Source organism: Amphiura filiformis, chromosome 7 (assembly GCF_039555335.1).
Source record: "Amphiura filiformis chromosome 7, Afil_fr2py, whole genome shotgun sequence".
NCBI classification, from domain to species: Eukaryota; Metazoa; Echinodermata; class Ophiuroidea; order Amphilepidida; family Amphiuridae; genus Amphiura; species Amphiura filiformis.
The window spans coordinates 38,607,659-38,629,941 of NC_092634.1; the positions used below are offsets into that span (position 1 = coordinate 38,607,659).

At 34.9% G+C, this 22,283-nt stretch overlaps 1 protein-coding gene and 1 non-coding gene across 2 annotated transcripts in view; both read right to left on the reverse strand.

The window, feature by feature from the left end:
* The window catches only part of LOC140157132 (tyrosine--tRNA ligase, cytoplasmic-like), a 46,377-nt gene that overhangs the window by 8,399 nt on the left and 15,695 nt on the right, over nt 1-22,283 (reverse strand). The window contains exons 7-8 of the mRNA XM_072180211.1: nt 19,132-19,172; nt 17,963-18,104 (exon numbers count right to left, since the gene is read on the reverse strand). Coding sequence (XP_072036312.1) covers nt 17,963-18,104; nt 19,132-19,172 — 183 coding nt within the window. The remainder of the gene's footprint in view (nt 1-17,962; nt 18,105-19,131; nt 19,173-22,283) is intronic.
* Trnat-ggu (transfer RNA threonine (anticodon GGU)) lies at nt 15,625-15,698 on the reverse strand. Its single transcript has one exon. It is a non-coding gene; the product is annotated as a tRNA-Thr (tRNA).

Here is a 22,283-nt window from a genome sequence, read left to right on the forward strand (position 1 = left end):
TTTTGTTCCATTATTCGCCCATGCCCATGTAAGCACCCACCCTGTGACTTTACAACAAGTAAACTGTGATATATTAACTGCTCATGCAAATCTGGATCATGGTCTGAAACATGGCACACTGATGATCATGATGAATGAATATTTTGGGCCATATTCTATGTATGACTTTACTTTAGCGCCATGGGCGGTTAATGGAACAAATACAGCACTTGGATGCTTGACATAACTCAAAAATAATGTTGGAAACACAATCTTTATTTTGTTTGATCTGGTCACATATATTACGATACCTGCAACTAATATAATTTTTTATAAAAGTTTGCGACACTATTTACAATATTTCATATTACTAAATAAAATAGAGCTAAATGTCAAAAATAGAGCTAAATGTCAAAAACTTTTTAATAAGTTCTATGTAGTACTTTGCCAACTTTTATTCCATATCTGTTGCATGTTCAATCCACAAGAAATAAGTTACTAATATCCTTGCCTATTTCACATAATGACACACCAACTATGTAAATATCATTACAATACATTGTATGTGCAAGACAGTATTATATCAGAACAGGGCTGTAGCAAGCGGGGTGGCCGAGGATGCCATGGCCGCCCCACTTTTTGAGAAATTTGTCATATGTTTTCTTTATATCTTTATTTCAATTAGGGCATATATTTGTAATTTGGTCGCCCCACATTATGATGGTCGCCTCACATTTTTCAACTTTGCTACGGGTATCAGAAAACCAATGGTCTCCAAAATTGAATAAAGAAATTTGATTTGATTATTAAGAATTCTGTGCAGAGGGCTGTTCTTTCTTATACTGAAAAAACAGAAAGTATAAAATATGCAAATTTTTCATTGTTTTTAGTAAAATTGTTACAAATTCATAACCTCATAATATACGCGATGTGTTTAATCTAATCACAAATAACAACTTTGAAATACACGGATGCGATGCAGGCTATTGACAATTTTATTTACATGATGTTTTATATGCATTAGAAACAATTTACGCAATCGCTGGCTGATATGTATTTGGACATCGCCGGATTGCAAGCTAGTGTAATTGGTTGCTAGCGGTATTTCCCGAATGGGCTATTCGATTTTTTACAGGGAAAACAAAAGATACAGTTAAAATTATATTTGTTTTTCAAATAAAAATTCAAAAGAAGAAAATGTGACATAAATTGAATTTAAAAAGTGGAAAGTGATCTGGTTTTCCATGATCAAGAATCGAGAATGGGATGTATGCTTAAAAATGTGTTTTCGGGATGGTTTCAAAATGAAGAATGGCATGTAAATGTATACCATACTTCTACATAAAAATAATGTTTTTTTTATGATATTACCTTCAAAGTGACATCTTCTCAGAATGAGTTTAATTTTGCACTTTTCTCCCTCAACACAGCTAACACAAAATTGAACAGTTTCTATTTTCCAAACATATTAAGATGTAAGATACTTAGTAGCTGCAGATGTACATTTGTTGACATCCTAAGACAAGACACAGGACTTGAAATGGTAACAGCAATGCAAGACAGGAAGATATGGAGGGCCATCACAGTTCGAGGACAACACTCGACTTAAGCAAGTACCGTAAGCAAGCAGATGTACATGTAGTGAAGAATTGTTGTAACATTTGTCACATAATAAAATCACAATTCTGGTGAATAATTTTAAACCAGATAATTTTTTTATTACAATTGCTCCATTTGGGTTTCATATTTCTTTCACAAAATATGAAGTTTGAGTTTGCTGGGTTAACAATACATTTTTTGATTATGTATTCATTCTGATACTAGATGATTTTATTTGGAAATGATTCCAGTAGCAATCTCCAGTAGATAGCAATATGTTTGGAATAAAATGTATGATTTGCTTTTCGTTTGTATTATAGGTTTAATTTGGTTAGATTTGGGTGTAATGATAGGTATCTCTTTGTTAAAATAGGAAATCTCTTTGAAATTTGCTTACAAGTACAAAATGCTACCATGCTATAAGTAAATAGCAAATTGTTACGTTCAAAATATTGTTTATTTACATAAAGTTGATATGCACAGTCGATAGAACACTATTCAATAAATCTGCAAACATTTAATTTTTAGGTGATTTATTTTTATTTACTTTCAGCACAGTAAAAAGCATGTGACACAATTGCTATCTACAGAAGATAGCAGAATTTTTGAATTTGCAAACTTAACAAATTCCTGTCGAATCATGATTGAAATAAATGTTACATACTGATTTTCATTATTCACAAACTAGTAAAATGTAAGCATCAGATAGAATTAGATAAAAGTCAATTCATTAAAATTCATTAAATGGAAAAAAAAAAAAAAAATGGGAAAATTGAACTTGCTTAAAGCTTAATGAATGGTTTATTTTGCTTGATTGCAACATAACAAACACACTGTCATTTTACTTCCTTATGGTAATTATTGAACCCTAACAAACTCTGTAATGTAATATATATAGTCTGATCAGCTCCACTGAGCTCGTAATTGTTTGGAATTTTTACAATCGCAAATTTGCAATTTGCGATTGTTCTGTTTTTGGTCAGTTCTTCTTCTTTCTTTCTTCTGACAAACTTATAACGCGCAATCATAGCCATAGGCCAATTTGACCATATTTGGTCACATGGACCATTGGGTGGGGGCACAAATGTTACATGACTAACTCGGGGTTAAAGGTCATCCAAAGGTCATTATGGCCAAAAATAATTTTTCACTAAAAATGCTTCTTCCACAAATTACATAACACAATGACGTCACTTACATACCTGAATCGCCTTTAGCCAGTGTCTAAAAGTTGTACACAGAATTGGGGTCAAAGGTCATTAAGGGGGTAAAATCTTACAATCACCCGAGGGTATGGGGCTCAAACTCGGTGACAAAAAATTTCATGACCAGGGAAACATTTTACAGGGGTTCAAAATTTTAGAAATGCATTTTCTGTACATCTGTAAGGTGTATATGGGACTCAAACTTAATGACCAGGGGAAAATTTTGGAACACATTGCAGGGGTCAGGTCAAAGGTTATCTGGGGTCAAATCTTACAATTTCTTTTTCTGGACATCTGTAAAGGGTATGGGGCTCAAATTTAGTGACAACAAATCTCATGACCAGGGGAACATTTTGCTGGAGTCAGGTCAAAGGTCATGCAGATGACAAATTGTAGAAATGCATTTTTTGGACATCTGTAAGGGATACGAGTCTCTGTGACAACGAACTTAATGACCAGGGGAATATGTTGGAACACTTTGCAGGGGTCAGGTCAAAGGTTATCTGGGGTCAAATCTTATACCGTAATTTCATTTTCTGTAAGGGGTACGGGGGCTCAATTTCGGTAACAACAGACCTCGTGACCCGGGAAACATTAAGGTCAAAGGTCAAAAGGTCATTAAAGGGTTACATGCCTTGCGATTGTCTGCACTCTGTGAGCGCAAATTATCTCTAGTCATGCTAGTTAGGCTTTTACCACTACGCAGAAAAGTAGACCCATGTTAGGAGTGATATAGTTGGCCTGTATGGTCTTGAATTAATAATTTGTGATGCATCTGGCGAGATGTCACAAGGCAAATCTTGAAACAAAATATATTGATATTAATCTGTGATGTTATGAGGCCCGCCGATTACGAACTGATCAAACTATAAGTGAGATTGAAGCAAAGTGAGAACAATGTTGTGAAACGTCAATTTTCAGATTTTTGCATCATTCTTAACTTTAATTTGTTGTAAATGCTATCAACATATACATAAAAAGCAACAAGTTATAGTTGAAAACATTGGATATTAAAAAGATGAAGAACATTCCAAATTAGCTCATAATCCAAAATAATTTCAACAACATGCATGGTCCTTAATTTACTTGATTGGATCACATATATTTGGATATTTAAAACTAATATATATAAAACATTTTCAAAACTATTTACAACATTTCGGGTTACAAAATGCATAAAATAATATGGAGAGCATTTTAGAAACATGTTAAGGGGGTACTACACCCGTCGATAAATTTGTGACTATTTTTGCACTTTTCTCAAAAACTAATAACACACTGGTAACAAAAGTTATGTATATTATAGGGGCAAGGAATCCAATTACTGCACTGGAATTTCAGTGACCCAAGACAAGCGATTCGTTATTTATGATAACAAATAAGGTACCGCTAGGATGTACCTCATTTCCTATCATATATACTGAACTGTGTATATCTAGATTAATTAGCAAACCGGCGATCTAGCGGTACAGGCCTCTTAAGTTCCTCTCGAAGACGTCTCCAAAACAAATACTGTCCATATCCATCACCATCACCACATTACAGAGTAATTGTCTAAACAACAGCGTCTTTCTATTATTTGGAATCTCTTCCAGGATGATAAGAATCATCACATTGCGATTCTCTTCCAGGACTCTATAATGTGCCATCTCTAGTTCTTTATTACACCAATTGTCCTCAAAAAATTGTGGTGAGAGTATAACAAGAACCTTGCAGCTTCTTTGCATGTGAAGAGATATTTCTTCTAGCTTTATCCTCCCAATACGCATGTCTCGACACCTTAGGAAAAGCCTGAAAGGTTCCTGACCTTGCTCAATATTGGGTAGAAGCTCTCCATGTACCCAATCATCAGCACTTTCTACATGGTAGGGAACATATGCATCATATCGTGGGGGTCCATTCTCATCATCATTGATACGTTCAGCATTTTCAATGAGATGGTGTTGTTGGTTTCTTCTTCTGTTGAATACCAGGAAAAATTTGTACTTGATGTGCCACCAATAATGCACTATCAAAATTAATGAAATTACTAGAACTATAGCACAAGCAATGCCAATTGAAATGTACTTCCATAGGTGTAATTCACAAACTAAATTTACCTGTGTTATGCTATAATCTTTTTCTGAATCTGGTGAAAAACATGTATACTTACAGTCACTAAACACGCTAAAGATAGTTTTAAGTTGGACCATGTTATCTGTGAGTAACCAGTTCCTAAATGCCTCCACGTTGCAATCACATTGAAATGGATTATTACTGATGAGTCATTCCATATCAAATCAACCAATTTGCTGAAAATCTTGGCAGGTCACCCCTTCAGATTTTGCTGAAAATCATTTCTAGCATACCTCTATGGCAATAATGAACACGTGGAAAAAAATAGCGCTCAACTCCAAGCGGTTTCGGAGATATGGCTTGTCAAAATTTCACCCAGACCCCCCCTTTTTGCTCTTGCGAGTCGCGTCATTGAATTTGTCGCGTTTTGGAACACTCATATTTTGACTTTAGGAAAAAGATATTAAGCTGAAAATTGCTACCTGGAGTGACTTTCACCCAAATAAGCAGAATCTGGCCTTAAAAACAGTGTAGTGCTTCCACTTTAAAAGTTATGGGTCTCCCAAAACCCCTTTTCGTTTTGTCATATTTCACTGTATTCAGTTTCAGACCCCACTCAGACTCTTAAATAGATATCAGAGAATGTTCAAACTTCATAAAAATGATTAATAGGCCAATATCTTTCCCCTGAATCAACAACAGACCACTGATACCTTTAATTAAATTGTGGCTTGTACCCAAAGTTTGCTTCGCAGAATAAAATCCTGAAAACACCGCCCCCACCGGTTGACCTTTGACCCCGCAGATGAATTCCAACAAACTTGAAACTTACACCATGAATACTTAAACACTTATTCTACATCTGTACCAAATCTTAGCTTTGTAACTCCACTTTTCAAAATTCACAAATTTCACACTTTTTTGACAGAGATTAGCCAGCATCCTATATCAACGTGTGTAAAATTTGGCAAAATACCCAAATTTCATAATCCACTCTAACCAAGAAGGGGTGGAGTTACATAGTTAAGATTTGGTATAGTTAGATATCAAATGTATAAGTATGTGTTGTGAAAGTTTCAAGTGTGTCGGATTTCATCTGCGGGGTCAAAGGTCAACTGGTAGGGGCGGTGTTTTCAGGATTTCATTTTGCAGAATGCAGAGCAAACTTTGGGTCCAAGCCAATACCTAATTAAAGGTGTCAATGGTCTGTTATTGTTTCAGAGGAGAGATATTGGCCTATTAAGCATAAATATGAAGTTTGAACATTCTCTGATATCTATTTAAGAGTACGAGTGGACTCTGGAAACCGTACACGGTGAAATATGACAAAACGAAAAGGGGTTTTGGGAGACCCATAACTTTTAAAGTGAAAGCACTACACAGTTTTTATGGCCAGATTCTGCTTATTTGGGTGAAAGTCACTCTAGGTAGTAATTTTCAGCTTAATATCTTTTTCCTTAAGTCAAAATATGAGTGTTCCAAAATGCAACAAATTCAACAACGCGACTCGCGAGAGCAAAAAGGGGGGGTCTGGGTGAAATTTTGACAAGCCGTATCTCCGAAACCGCTTGGAATTGAGCGTTATTTTTTTCCATGTGTTCATTATTGCCATAGAGGTATGCTAGAAATGATTTTCAGCCAAATCTGAGGGGGTGACCTGCCAACCCATTGGTTGATTTGACATGGAATGACTCTGATATCCAAAATGCTCATATTAGGATGGCCTGATTGAGTAAGAATTTCTTTTGAGACTATTTGGATTCTGTTGTCATTAAGATTCAATTGTCTTATATAGCTTAAGTGCTGCAAATTACTCACTGATACCAGTTTGTTCCTACTTAAATCCAGGAATGTTAAATTACTGAAATAAATGGAAATATTATTATCAATGTTGATAATGTCATTGTGACTCAAATCAAGGCTTCGCAGTGTAGGTGCTTTGAAGATATTCAATACAGCATTATAAGAAGGGTACTTAAGGTTAGATAAGGACAATTTTTGTAAGACAGGTAATTGCATTTCAGCATATTCATAATCGTACAAGAAACATTCCGAAAAATCTAAAGTCTCAAGAAATTGACAGGTGTCATTAGTTTGGAAGTAGATTTGGTTTGCACTAGCATCAAATGATTGCAAGTATGGTGCAACCAGACATATATGTGCAAAGATTTGTACACGACCTTGTTGGTACCCTATATTTAATTGTTTCAAATTTGGTAGAGAGCAAGACCAATAAGTAATTCTATTGTAAAGATTATTGTATGATAAGTTAATTTTTTCAAGTGATGAAATGTTACACAGCTGCTCCCATATAACTTCAAAAGCACTAATCAATTGATTGCTGGACAGATTTAAGTATTTCAAAGATTCATAGCTACTAAATATATTCAGAGCACCAGATGAAGGCAAATCAATGTTTACAAGTTTGAGTTCTAAATCATTTAAATGTCTTAAGCCTTTGAAGACATTAGCAGATAATGGAACAGTATGTGATGCAGATATAGATAAAACATTTAATTCTTGAAACCAATCAAAAGGTGCACCTTGAAACATATCAAATTCAGGAACCTTTAAAGTTAATGTCTGCAATGACGCCTTCCAATTTCCCCATGATGCAAATGTTGTTGAATTTAAGTTGATAGCCTTGTCATACATTAGGGTTAGGTTTTGAAGGGGTGAATCTAGTGAGTTCAAAGCCTCTATGGCTGTATGGATGTCAACCATAATATCAAGGTAGAGACTAGTAAGATCATGGAGTACCTCAAAAGCTGGAAGACTGGTAGTAACTGGTGATGTCTGGATAAATTTAAGATTTGTCAAAGGAATCACTGTGCTACATTTATTACTGGAGTTCAGGTGAGTGATATTTTCTTCATATGATGAGCAGAACATGATTTCCGGACAGGATCCACCAATTGTGATATCAAGGTATTGTAGGTTATGTAATCCAGTAAACAGTTTGGCAATATTATCACAGTCATTGATTAATCCAATACTGATGTGCAGCTCACGTAAAGATGAGAGTAGAACAAGAGGTGTGCCAGTAATATTATCAAAACCATCAATAAATGTCATGTCCAGAATTTGTAACTTTTCCAACCCAACAAGCGAAGAAGTACTAAGACTTGTTACATTTTTCCAATCAAGGTGAAGTGCCTTCAGTGAGGTGAGATTCTGAAAGGGTGCCCCCTCTGCCGCCTGTAAGTAGTTTCCACGCAAATCCAAGCTGGTAAGTTTGCCAAGTGTTCTAAAGATTTTGTCATCAATGAAGGATATTAGGTTGACACTCAAATCCAAGCTTAATAGTTCATCAAGTCCAGTGAATGCACCATTATGTAATGTTGATATTTCATTAATAGAAAGATCCAAAAGTTGCAACTTTTTAAGGCTTTGAAATGCATCATCAGGAATAGCAGTTAGTTTATTCTCTTTTAGATCAAGTGACATGATAGAAGCAGCATTCCGTAATGGAGGAATACAGACTAGATCTCTGATGCTACAATCCATATTGGTAGAATTCCACATTTTACAAGCAACACTTCCTTGAGGATAACATGAGTTTGCAATCTCTGTTGATTGTCCATTTTGAGGCTGAATGCACACAGAATTCAACAGCAGCAGATACATGATGATACACACACACCTTACTAACGTCATTGTGGAGTAATCGATTGTGTCTTCTGGTATACACATCAGCAAAATTAAGACAAAATTTGCAAATTGTTTAAAACTTTCTATTAAAACTTGCTGATTAATACCGAACCCAGAATGTTTAAAACTTTCTATCAAAACTTTCTGATTAATACCGAACCCAAAAAGAACGCTATTTTTATCAACTTGGATTTTCCAGTTGTGCATAAGGTTGCCAGAATATATCAGGCAAATTGTACTCCACAATTGCAGTTAGGTTAGAATACTATTTTGAAAAGGCATATTATTGCAAGATAATGTTTTTCTTTAAGATACACTACTTTGTACTGCACTTTGAAATTGTAATTGGGCTGTTCAACTTGAATTCCATACACACCCTCCCTATGGAAGACATGGCCTTAATCTCCCACACAGGGGGTGTAAATTTCAAATTCATCCATTCAGGTAACTCCATTTGAAATCCACACTCCCTGTTTGGGATATTAAGGTCATGTATTCCATAGGGGGCGTGTTATTTTAACTGGAATAGCCCATTGCAAGGTAAATTTGTAGAATGCGATTTGAGGTCTGCATACACAAATCAGCTACATACAAGATTGAAAAGCAGCCCAGTTGGGTGCATAGATGAAGTGTATAGCAACACTGTTACTGAATTATGTCTCATTCAAAGCCAATGAACCATAATCCTAATAAGTACTGAAACATTAACATGGTTTCACCTTGTTATTTGAGACCCACATTTAAAGATAATGAAATTCGGTATGAAAACATGTTTAAGGGGGTACTACACCCCTGTCTAATTTTGTGCCTATTTTTGCATTTTTCTCAAAAATGATAGCGCAATGCTGACAATTAAGATATGTATATTATAGGGCAAGGACTACAACTACTGCACTGGAAATTTTATTTCAGCACAGACAACAGTTGTGGAGTTACAGTCAAAAATGAGGAAAACCAATATTTGATCAATAAATCAATAATAATAACTGCTTGCCTTGAGTTGCTGAATTTTCAGTACAATAGTTGTAGTCTTTGCCCCTGTAATATACATATCTTACCTGTCACCAATGCGCTATAATTTTTGAGAAAAATGCAAAATTAGGCACAAAATTGGCCAGGGGTGTAGTACCCCCTTAACATATTTGTCACATAAAATCATAATTCTATATTTGACATGAATTGTTGTCTATTTTTGAAGCATAAATAACACTGATATTGAATAGTCTTTATTTGTGATGTGCTCATATATTCAAAGCCAATGAACCATAATCATATCATAATAAAGTACTGACATTGTCAACATGGTTCGACCTAATTGTGTATGTACGTGACTAAACATATCAAAACACAGCAGTTGTTGGATACAAACATAATTTCAAGATACTAATGAAATCAATATAAAAACATTAGTAATATATATATATATATATATCACAAAATCACAATGGAAATCTGAAATTTTACTTTTTTTATGCCGTTTCATACTTCCTGCTGCTGGAAGCTGAGCAGTGTGATGCTTCATTGCGCTGCTTGTACTTTTCTCCAAGCGGAGCAACACACTGCTGAGCGGCAGCGACATGACTATGAAAGCCAATGTTGCCACTCCCAAGTCGACTTGAATTCAACTCCAAGCGATCCGCTGCCTTGAGCAAATCGGTGGAGTGATCTTTATATCGACTTGCTGCTGGTCACCGCTAGCATATCTGGTGCGACTGCGCAGTGAAGCAAAATCATTGTCAGAGCAGGAAAGTATGAAACCAGCATTATAATAATTGTCCGGTTTGATGACATCCTATATGGTTGGTATTTTCATCATTTCACACTTACATTTCAGGGAGGGACGGGGGCTAATGAAAGCACTTTCATTTATAGGACGGCATCAGACTTTTGGTTGGTTCCCTTATATTTTCTCTGATACCGTACCATTTTTATTGTGTGAAAGATCAAGTTGCTAGCTACATATTAAATCAACTAAAAAATCGATACTTGTTACATTTATGGATAATCATAAAATAAATTAATTAGCAAACCGGCGATCTATGGGCACAGGCCTCTTAAGTTCCTCTTGAAGGCGTCTCCAAAACAAATACTGTCCATATCCATCACCTGGCCATTTTAGGCACTGCACTTTACAGAGCAAGTGTCTAAATAACAGAGTCTTTCTATTATTTGGAATCTCTTCCAGGATGATAAGAATCATCACATTGCGATTCTCTTCCAGGACCCTATAATGTGCCATCTCCAGTTCTTTATTACACCAATTGTCTTCAAAAAATTGTGGTGTGAGTATAACAAGAACCTTGCGGCTTCTTTGCATGTGAAGAGATATTTCTTCTAACTTTATTCTCCCAATACGCATGTCTCGACACCTTAGGAAAAGTTTGAAAGGTTGTTCTCCTTGCTCAATATTGGGTAGAAGCTCTCCATGTACCCAATCATCAGCACTTTCTACATGGTAAGGAACATAGGCATCATATAGAGGGGGTCCATTCTCATCATCATTGATACATTCATCATTTGTAATAAGAATGTGTTGTTGGTTGCTTCTTCTGTTGAATACTAGGAAAAATATGTACTTGATGTGCCACCAATAATGCACTATCAAAATTACTGAAATTACTAGAACTACGGCACAAGCAATGCCAATTGAAATGTACTTCCATATGTGTAATGCACAGTCTAAATTTACCTGTGTAATACTGAAGTCTTTTTCTGATTCAGGAGAAAAACATTTGTACATACTATCAGCATGCATGACCATTTTGACCATGTTATCTGAGATCATCCAGTTCCTAAATACCTCCACATTGCAATCACATTGAAATGGATTGTTACTGAAATCCAAAATGCTCATATTAGGATGGCCTGATTGAGTTAGAATTTCTTTTGGGACAATTTTGATGGAGTTGTCATGAAGAATTAATTGTCTTAAATTGCTTAAGTGCTGCAAATTGTTCACTGATACCAGTTTATTGTTACTTAAATCCAGGAATGTTAAGCTACTGAAATAAATTACAAGTTTATTTTCAATGTTGGTAATACCATTGCGACTCAAAACAAGGCTTTGCAATCTAGGTGCTTTGAAGATATTTAGTACAAAATCAAGGTCAGCATACCTAATCTTATTTAAGTCCAGTCTTTGTAAAACAGGTAATTGCATATCAGTATTTTCATCATAATTAACCAAGAAGCACTCAGAAAAGTCTAAAGTTTCAAGAAATGGACAGGTAGAATTTGTTTGCTGGAAGTTGATCATGGTTGCACTAGCATCAAATGTTTTCAAGTATGGCCCAAACTGGCATATATTTGCACCAAATATCTCATCACTTGATCTTTGCTGCCCTACATGTAGTTCTTTCAAATTTAGTGGAGAGCATGACCAAATATGACTACTGTCAAAATGATTGTTTGATAAGTCTATTGTTTCAAGTGATGAAATGTTACACAACTGCGCCCATATTGCTTCAAAGTCACCACTCAATTGTCGGTAGGACAAATCCAAGTTTGTTAAAGATTCAGAGCACCGGATGAAGGCAAATCAGTGTTTCCAAGTTTGAATTTTAAATCATTTAAACATCTTAAACCTTTAAAGACATTCACAGACAATGTTGATGGAGGATTACGGAACGAAGATAAAGATAACACTTTTAAATCCTTAAACCATTCAAAAGGTGCACCTTGAAACTCATATTCATTAGCATATAATGTTAATGTCTGCAATGACGCCTTCCAATTTCCCCATGATGCAAATGTTGTTGAATTTAAGTTAATAGCCTCGTCATATATACGTAAGGTTAGGTCTTGAAGGGGTGAATCTAGTGAGTTCAAAGCCTCTATGGCTATATGGATGTCCACTTCAAGAACAAGGTAGAGACCAATAAGATTATTGAATACCCCAAAAGCTGGAAGACTGGTAGTACTTGGGGATGCCTGTTGAAATTTAAGATATCTTAACGGAATCACTCGGTTACATTTATTACTTGCATTCACGTGATGGATATTCTCTTCATATGATGAGCAAAACATGATTTCAGGACAGGATCCACCAACTGAGATGTCAAGGTGTTGCAAATTATGTAATCCAGTAAACAGTTTGCCAATGTTATCACAGTCATAGATAGCACTAAGTATGTAGAGCTCATGTAATGATGAAAGTGGAAGAAAAGGTTTGCCAGTAATATTCCCTGACCCATCATGAAATCCCAGAAACAGAATTTGTAAGTTTTCCAACCCTGCAAGTGATGAAGTCATAAGGCTTGTAACATTTTGCCAACAAATGTGAAGTGTCTGCAGTGAGATGAGATTCTGAAAGGGTGCACCTTCCACAGTCTGTAAGCAGTTTGCAGATATAACCAAACTGGTCAGTTTGCCTAGAGTGCTTAAGGTTTTGTCACTTAAGATGGATATTAAGTTGTCGAACAAGGTCACACTTAGTAGATCATGAAGTCCAGTAAATGCACCATCATGCAATGCAGATATATGGTTGAAAGAAAGATCTATATGCTGTAACTTGTGAAGGCTGTGAAATACATTAGCCTGGATATGGGAAATGGAGCTGTGAAGTATTTGCAGAGTTAATAGTTCATCAAGTCCAGTGAATGCACCATCATGTATGGATGATATATTATTGAAAGAAAGACTCAAAAACTGCAACTTGCAAAGACTGCTAAATGTGTTAGCTTGTAGATAAGAAATAAAGTTATAAGATAGTTGGAGAGTTAATAGTTCATCAAGTCCAGTGAATGCACCATTATGTAATGTTGATATTTCATTACTAGAAAGATCCAAAAGTTGCAACTTTTTAAGACTTCGAAATGCATCATCAGAGATAACAACAAGTTTATTTGAACTTAGATCAAGAAAAATTATTGTAGAAGCATGGCGTAATGGTGGAATACAGACTAGATCTCTGATGCTACAATCCATATTGGTAGAATTCCACATTTTACAAGCAACACTTCCTTGAGGATAACATGAGTTTGCAATCTCTGTTGATTGTCCACTTTGGGGCTGAATGCAAACAAAATTCAACAGTAGCAGATATATGATGATATACACACACCTTAGCAAAGTCATTGTGGAGTATTGAAATGCGTCTTCTGGTATACACAGCAACAAAATTAAGACAAAACTTGTGATTTGTTTGAAACTATCTATCATAATATAAGTTGCTGATTAATATCAAACCCAAAAAGAATTTTTTATCAACTTGCTATTTTTATCAACTTGGATTGTGCACAAGGTTGCCAGAATATCTCAGGCACATTGTACTCCACAATTGCAGTTAGCGTAGAATGCTACTTTGAAAAGGTATAATTACAAATTGCAATATAGTGTCTTTCTTTTGCAACTTTGTACTGCATTTTAAAACTGTAATTGCAACAGGTAAATCTGTGGAGCACAAATTGGATTGTGGTGGTTTAATTTGAGGTCTGAATAAACTAATTTATACAACTACCTTTACTAAATTAAAAAATAGCCCAGTTGTGCGCATAAGATGAGGTGTAGCAACACTGATATTGAATAGTTTCTATTAGTAATGTGCTCTTATTCAAATCCAATGAACCATCACAGAAGATATCTTACCCTTCCCATAATCCTTTGCAACATGATAAATCAACTCATTTCATCAAATGACACTCCCGTTATATTTTTGTTCAGGTTCCCTTTATTTTCATTTTGAGAATAGACTTTCTAAAAATGGGTCAATAGACAAGAAATAAACATATTTTTGCAAGATCTGGATGTGCTCTGTTTAGGCCAAAAAAAAGTTGCTTGTTTGTCCTCCACCGCCCGCTCCTCAGATTAAGGCCTGACCAATATTGTTTTTTTTTTCAATAATTTAAAAAAAATAAAAATCAGTAAAATTCAATTTGTTTTTCAGATTTGGAGTATCTCTGGACCTAGCTAGAGCTAAATACTAAGATCTTTCATGGTTGAAAATTAAAAAAAGCCCCCCCCAAAAAAAACCATTTTGTGTCTTCAATATGCAAAGTTATAACTTGTGGATGGAATACATTGGATTTGAAATCATTAAAAGACTATGACATGAACACAAATTATAACTTTAACTGCATATTAAAGAAACAAAATGTTGGTTTTTTTTAAGTCACCATGAATGATTGTAGCATTTAGCTCTAGCTTAGGTCCAGGAATGCACCAAAAAAAGAATGCACCAAAAAAAAAAAAAATATAAAAAAAAATATCCGCCCGCCCGCACGTCCTCTTTCAAAGCTGTGGAGGACAAACAAGCAATTATTTTTTTTGGGCCTTGTTGAGATATATTTCATCACTATCAACCCATGTTACACTAGATAGCGAATCAGTACAGAAAAGTGAGAAATGCATTATGGGAAGCATACGATATCTTCTCTGGCATCATAATCATAATAAAGTACTGACACGTCACCTAATTGTGTGTGTATGACCAAGCACATCAAAACATAGCAGTAGTTGGCAGCCCACATTTAAAGAGAATTATGCAAAGATCTTTCGAATGATAACTGATTTTAATTTGATTAAAGAATATTTGTTTAAATATAGGTGGTGCTTATCTTTAGTTTTGTTGGTAATGCAAATACATTAAAAAACCATAAGTTCTGCAAAAGTACATGTATGACTTGTTGGTTCTAAAAGCCTATATGACCAAAGAGAGCTATTTGTGATAAGCAACATCAATATATGTCTTACATGTAGGCTCATTAAGGGCAGAGTAATAGAAGAGAACATGGACCCTTTTGGACTTCCTTATTTCCGAAGTTTAAGTCCAAAGTATATAAAACTTTACATTTTTGGAACATCAGATTTAAACAAGAATGTTTAGTTTTTGAAAAAAATCACAAAAATGTACTTTTTCCCAAAATTTTTGTGACAACATACAAAAAAAAAAAAAACATATAGGAGTAAAACATTTTCAAGCTTTTTATATTTTTGGAAATTTGCCTCGTTCTTCGAAATATTGGAAAAAAAACATGTGAAAAAGCAATTTTGTCAATCTATTCAGCAAAAAATTTCACATAATGGTGTATATTCATGATGGAGAAATAAAGTTTAATCTATGTGGTAAATTAAATATGAGAAAGGTTTTTAACACAAGTCAACACATACAAAAATGACAGCCAGTGAAAAAAATTCACTGACTATCCAGGATTTGAACCTGGGACCTTCGGATCACCGGACCGATGCTCTACCAACTGAGCTAATAAGTCAGATGGAGAAGAGCAGTGATGTTATTATCTATAGGCCTTCAGTTCAATACCCGCCCTCTATCATCTTCTCATCCAAGAAGCTTTAAGAAAGAGGTTTGGAAATCATTCTGAAATCATATTCGAGATGGAGAAATAAAGTTTAATCTATGTGGTAAATTAAATATGAGAAAGGTTTTTAACACAAGTCAACACATACAAAAATGACAGCCAGTGAAAAAAATTCACTGACTATCCAGGATTTGAACCTGGGACCTTCGGATCACCGGACCGGTGTATATTCATGTTTAAAACAAATATTCTGAAAAAATGAGAAAACCTTCCCTGGACTTTGACGTGTTCTAAAAGATAGTGCAAGAAGTTTACCTTTTGCTTGTATATTGTTTGAGTTATCTTGTCACAAAAATTGTGCAATGTTGTCAGAAGTAAGCTCTGAGAAATTGATGTTTTAGTAAGAAAATGTCAAAATTATCCACAAAACATTCTTATATTTTAAAACGGTAAGAATTTCATGCTTGCGAAAGCTGTATCTGGTACATCCTTTTGCACCAATGAATCCAAAATGCTTTTAGTGCGCCAAAATTCAAAATAATTGAAAAATCTGAGTGACATTTTGACTGCAAATCTTTGTTTTGTTTACACACATTTGCTGGCGTTAACAACATAGCGAATGCGACTTTGCTGCGTTGGACATAGGTTTCAGCCGTGTCATGCGACACGAATCGTGCACGTAATCACAATATTTCGCATTCGCAAGCATTCCTGACAGATATTTCCTTAGGTTCAAATGAAATCTGTTTTGCTGGTATATTCCTTTAAAAATGGAGAACCAAATTGTCATTTGAGTGCAAGAAAGTTGTACATGCTATAGCTTCCTTGTGTCATTTATAATGTGAAGCACTGTTAAGGGATCTAAAATGAGCGTTTATTGGGTTTCGACAGTATTTTTTGTGGGACCTGAGAGCACCCCAGACCTATCGAATTGCATTCTGAATACGAAGCATGTCTTTCTGATATCAAATAATTTTCATTTTTTGAAAATCACAATATAATACAAATTTTATGACAAATTATAAAAATTTGATATTTTTCAAATTTTTGATATAATACAGTCCTCGGTAAATTATATAAATCTAATGATATATTCTTAAAGTGTATGTAGCAGGGAGGAAAAGCCGACGGTCAATTGAAAATTTTGACCTTTCATATTGAAGATATGGATTTTTTTCCCAAAAAGACCTAATTTTTTTTTTGGTGTTTTGGGAAAAAAATCCATATCTTCAATACCAAAGGTCAAAATTTTCAATTGATCGTCGGCTTTTCATCCCACCTACATACACTTTTAAGTATAAATCATCAGATTTATAAAGTTTACTTCAAGTACTGTTAAATATCAAAAATATCAATTTTAATGATTTGCCATAAAATGTGTATTAAATTGCGAATTTCAAAAATCAAAATTATTTGATATCAGAATGACATTCTTCGTATTCAGAATGCAATTCGATATGTCTGATGTGCTCTAATGTCCCAAAATAAATACTGTCCAAACGCTCATACCCCAGCCCTTAAGGTGCCAAATCTGGAGATAGTGGAGCTTGAGACGCTCCCGGGAGCAACTTTGATCATGCGATGAACAATCTTAAACTCAATGCGGTATTGACATTAACATTTTTGTCAAGTTTTTGGATTCCTCTGCAAATAAAATGTCATAATCTAACATTAGGCAGCCACTGCGCATACAACTTTCTTGTACTGCAAAAGTGGTAATTTTTGTGGTACATTAATTTTCGTGCACAACACAGCTACCATGAAAATAAAAAAACACAAATATGTGACACTATCAAGGGAAATGAGTCGGATGTCGCTCATATTGATTTTGAGATATAGGCAAAGAAAGTGTTAAAATTCTTTTGTTTTATATTGTTTTCAGAGATTGATTAATTAATGTAACTTCGCAAAAAAAAAGTTGTATCAACATGGGGTTTTCAGTTTCTATAAATGTCCTCTTTAGAAACATATATAAAACACATTTTCGACCAGGGTCGACATGCGACTCATTCCCCTTGATCATGTCACATATGTTCTTTTAATATAGGTCTTTTTAAAGAAAACCCAATATCATGAAAATTAAAAAGAAGAAATGTAGTTCAAAATTGGCAAAAAGCGCAAAGAATTACACGTGCGGAAATTACCACTTTTACAGTATTCACACAACAAAATGTTATGCATGTGTTTTTGTAGTCTGTATAAAACGTAATCACTCACCTTTCTCTCCGAATAAGGGGAAAAGCACAAATTTGACAAATGATAATAGTCCATTGTTTTCTATATTGCCAGGTTCACAGAACGCTTTCTTTAATTTCCTCTTCAATGCACCTGCATCATCTAATAAGTCTATCTTTGAATCCTGTCAAACAAAATATAACACATAATTTACACTTAAATTAGGCCATATAAAGTAAATTTAAGGCATCGAATAGCTATGTTTGCACAGTATTTATTGTGGGACATGAGAGCAGATCAGATATATCGAATTGTATTCTGAATACGAAGAATGTCTTTCTGATATCAATTAATTAATGAAATTCAATGTCTTATGTAGTGCTCTCATGTCCCACAAAAAATACTGTGCAGACGTTGCTATCCGCTCCCTTAACCTAAAAGGTATCATTTAAAAAACCCCAAAGGCAACTTCTTGATGAAATCAATACTCAATACAAAAATGCATTGGTGTTAATTTCGATAAGAAAAAAAAAAAAAAAAAAAAAAAAAAAAAAGTGCAGTGATTTATAGTGCGCTACGCACAGGCACAACACCTAGACGTTGATCCACAAGCCTCAGCACACTTGACAGGTTGTCGCTGACCACTACGGCCCACATCATTCCACAAACCATTAAACAACAAATCAGGGACTTCAAGAGCGCACACCCTAGACATTCCACAAATAGCCATCGCAACCAGGATCAGTTCCCCGAGTTTCGTACGGGTTACAACGAGACAAATTAGCAGTGAGTTCCTTGTCCAGGGGAATTTCAAGCTAACTCAATTTTCTTTCCACGTGAACGTACTAGGCACCGCCAGGGTTCGAACCCACAACCTCTTGCACCACAGTCGAACGCCTTATCGATTGAGCTAACTTGACTGCTAATTGACTTATTTAAGGGTAACCATACTTTTTTGTGTGCAGTTTATTGTATATCAGCAAAACAAAATGCCAACTGCAATAAACGGGCTATTCCAGTTGAAATCCATACACCCCCTTGATGGAAGACATGGCCTCAATCTTCCAAACATATAGTGTGAAAATGCGGTTACCGAAATGAGTGATTCCGTTTGAAATCTACACCATCTGTGTGGTAGATTAATGTCATGTCTTCCATAAGAGTGTATGGATTTCAACTGTAATAACCCCAATGAGAAATCAAATGCTTACTTCTTCAGATGAGCTCATCTTTGTTCCTGTTAATCCAGGCACTGCAATGGCAGATGGAAAACAACAAGGAAAATATCTGTCAATTTTCTGTCTTCAGATACATCAAGTCTTTCTTCAAATTCATTCAATTATAGCCACTACAGGTAAATTAGGTAATTCTTGGTCAAGTCTGAACACTTGGAACATTAGTGGATCCGCGATAAACACACATGCACATATGTGACCCTTCGCCACAACTGAGCCCGGATGTCGCTAAACTTGATTTTGCGCTACAGTGAAAATTGGCTTGAAAGGTCATTCCGATGAATAATGAGATTTTTAAAGATTTGAAATGATTAATATGTTTTCTTACACTAGTCCAAGTTTCATTGCAAAATATAGAGTAGAAACAAGTAAAAAACCTCATTTTCTGAAGCTTGTCGTTCTAAAAATATTCCTAAAATTGAGTAAAAGTGTTTTAGAGCGTCGAAATAATCGTGAAATTTGTCCACTGCTACGAAAACTTCTCTCGCTCGAGTGCCGCCATGTTTGGTATTGCCGGAAAGCTGGGGATTTCCAGATTCATTTTCTAGCGGATTTTTTCAAGTAAACATTGTTATTAGCCAATGAGAGGCCATTTTACATGACCCTATTTTAGTATAAACATCTGGTTCATCTGTTGCCAAGATCGTGCGAATGGACTGTTTGATTGTTCGAAATACGTCAGCTGACCCAATGATTCTGCGCAGTACGGATGTTAATTAGTATTAATTCGTGTTTATCTTTATATTTTAGCACAGAAGTTACATACTAAGAATGTTTAAATTATGGTAACTTGCTGTTAACATTACAAAAGCATTATACCCAGCCTAGCGCTCTTTTCAGAGCGGGCAGTTCAATAAGTGCTGTCGAGGGTCATCATGCTAATGACACAGTTATTTGTGGTGATAATTAAGTGTTCCAATTGATACTATAATCCTGTCTTTCATGTATTTGATGATTGTAGAATTCACAGAAAAAATAAAACACTTAAAAATCGCAATGCAAAAATGGTACAAACTCGAAATGGCATCTAAATTCATAAGTTTAGTTATTTGCGTATTATTTGCGCATTCGGACGGAAAGTGTCATTTTTAGAGCATTTTGTTACGAAAATTTTTACCAAATTTCATGGAATAGTCTCCTATGCAGACTTTTTGTGGTGCTTTTCATATTACAAACACTGTACAAACTCCTTGATCTGGCGATTTTGTAAAAGAGATGTTGAATTTTGTTCCTTCAATGTTTGCTTTTCAGGGTTGCTTTGCCTTATATTGGCAAGTCCATAGATATTGCACCAAGGCCAACTAATAACTCAATGGTGCTACTATGTGCTAATAATGTGTAATATGTTTCCAATTGGGAGGTTTTGGGGGACCAGTAAACAACTATAGAGGCTTAGCAGTCATAAAATACTGAGTAAATAAACTGAGAGCTAATTAAATACACTTAATTAGGTCAGGCAAACATTTTTTGAAAGTTGTAATGATATCGAGAAGGTCGTATCTGTAATAGCTACCCTATAGACATTTGACAATTTCTGCATTCTATATTGTACATAATCTTAAAAATAAAGCACTTGACAGCTATTGCATAAACCCTACCTAGATGTGTTTTTACAATTTTGTATATAAGAGATAAAGTACACATTAGGGGTTTAGGGCAAGAAAACCCATCCTGCAATAGCTGCCAGGTGTAAAATGTGTACAATATTGAATGCAGAAATTACACAAATGTCTATGGAGCAACTATCACTGCAAACCCAGAGCATCTAAATTCAGCAAAACTTCTAGTATTGGAGATTAGATATGAATATTAGCCTTTGTTAAACTGATACTGGACAAAATTACTTATGGAAGCAATTACAGACACATTCATGGTCTGCTAGCTCCCTCCCAATTTACCAGCCCAAATGGTTTGTTTTACACTTTTTCTGAAGATCACTAACTGTTATTCAATGTTGATTGTTGTACAACTATATGTAAATTTACTGTTCAAATAATGGGGGAGATTGGGGTTAGTTGAAACATTTTTCATTGTTTGTCTCCAAGATAAGTACTTAGTGGTCCAATTAACATTATTGTTATCTTATTGACTATGCAGCTCGTAAAAATTTAGCCCTGCTTTATATTAAGGTGAGACAGGTGTAATCGGTTTTTGTGTGAAGATCATAGAAATTCAAAACTTGGTACAAAGTAACTGATATAAACAAAAAATACTCAAATGTTAGGCATATTAATTAGCTAATTTGCATATTTAATTAAGGAAAATGAGCTACAGCACCATTGGTGCTCTTGTTTGTTCTGTTGCTATGGTGATGGTGTAAGATGTTAATTAGTATTAATTAGTGTTTATCTTTATATTTTTTAAAATTGTTTTAAGTGTTTCTTATTTGCTTTTATTGTATAAATAGTCTAAAAGCTTTCGTTAACACAGCTGATGTCAACATTATTGGACATGGTTATGTGTGTGAATTTTCATCCGTTTATTCTTAACGATATCCGATACTTATTAATGAGTATCTAATCAATAACTCATTAAAAAGTGTGGTTTCTTTCTCTTTTAATAATTAGGATAGGATATAATAAGTGTCTGTGCAAAGTTTGGTGGTAATAGCATGTATGGAAGGTAATGGTTGCTATGGTCAAAAGTTGTAAATCATTTAAAAATTTTGAAACCCCTGACTTTAAACTGTGTTTTCTTGGTTTCGCGTTTTGAAACCGTGACACCTTTGAACGACCATAACTATACTTCTAGATATGCTATGAAGCTGGTTGAAGTGTTTTTTTAAAGCTTATGGTATGGCCTTTGCAAGTATGCCAAAACCTCAAAATGGTCTAGGGGCGACATCCGGGCTCAGTTGTGGCGTGGAGTCACATATAGTGTGGTACAGAAGAAAGCATGCATGTGCCTTACATTGCGCTACATTGCTATATTGCGCTTAGTACGCTACATGGATGCAACAGTTACGTTCCAGCTTGGCCAAAAAATACTAAGTTAATTTACCTATATACGTAGCTCTTAATTAAACAGAATTAAACAGAATTTGCTAACTACAATGGCAGTTGAAGGGCTGGTGGGAACATTTTTGCAACAAATTTTTAAAAACCATTCCATCTGTTTCTCACCCATAA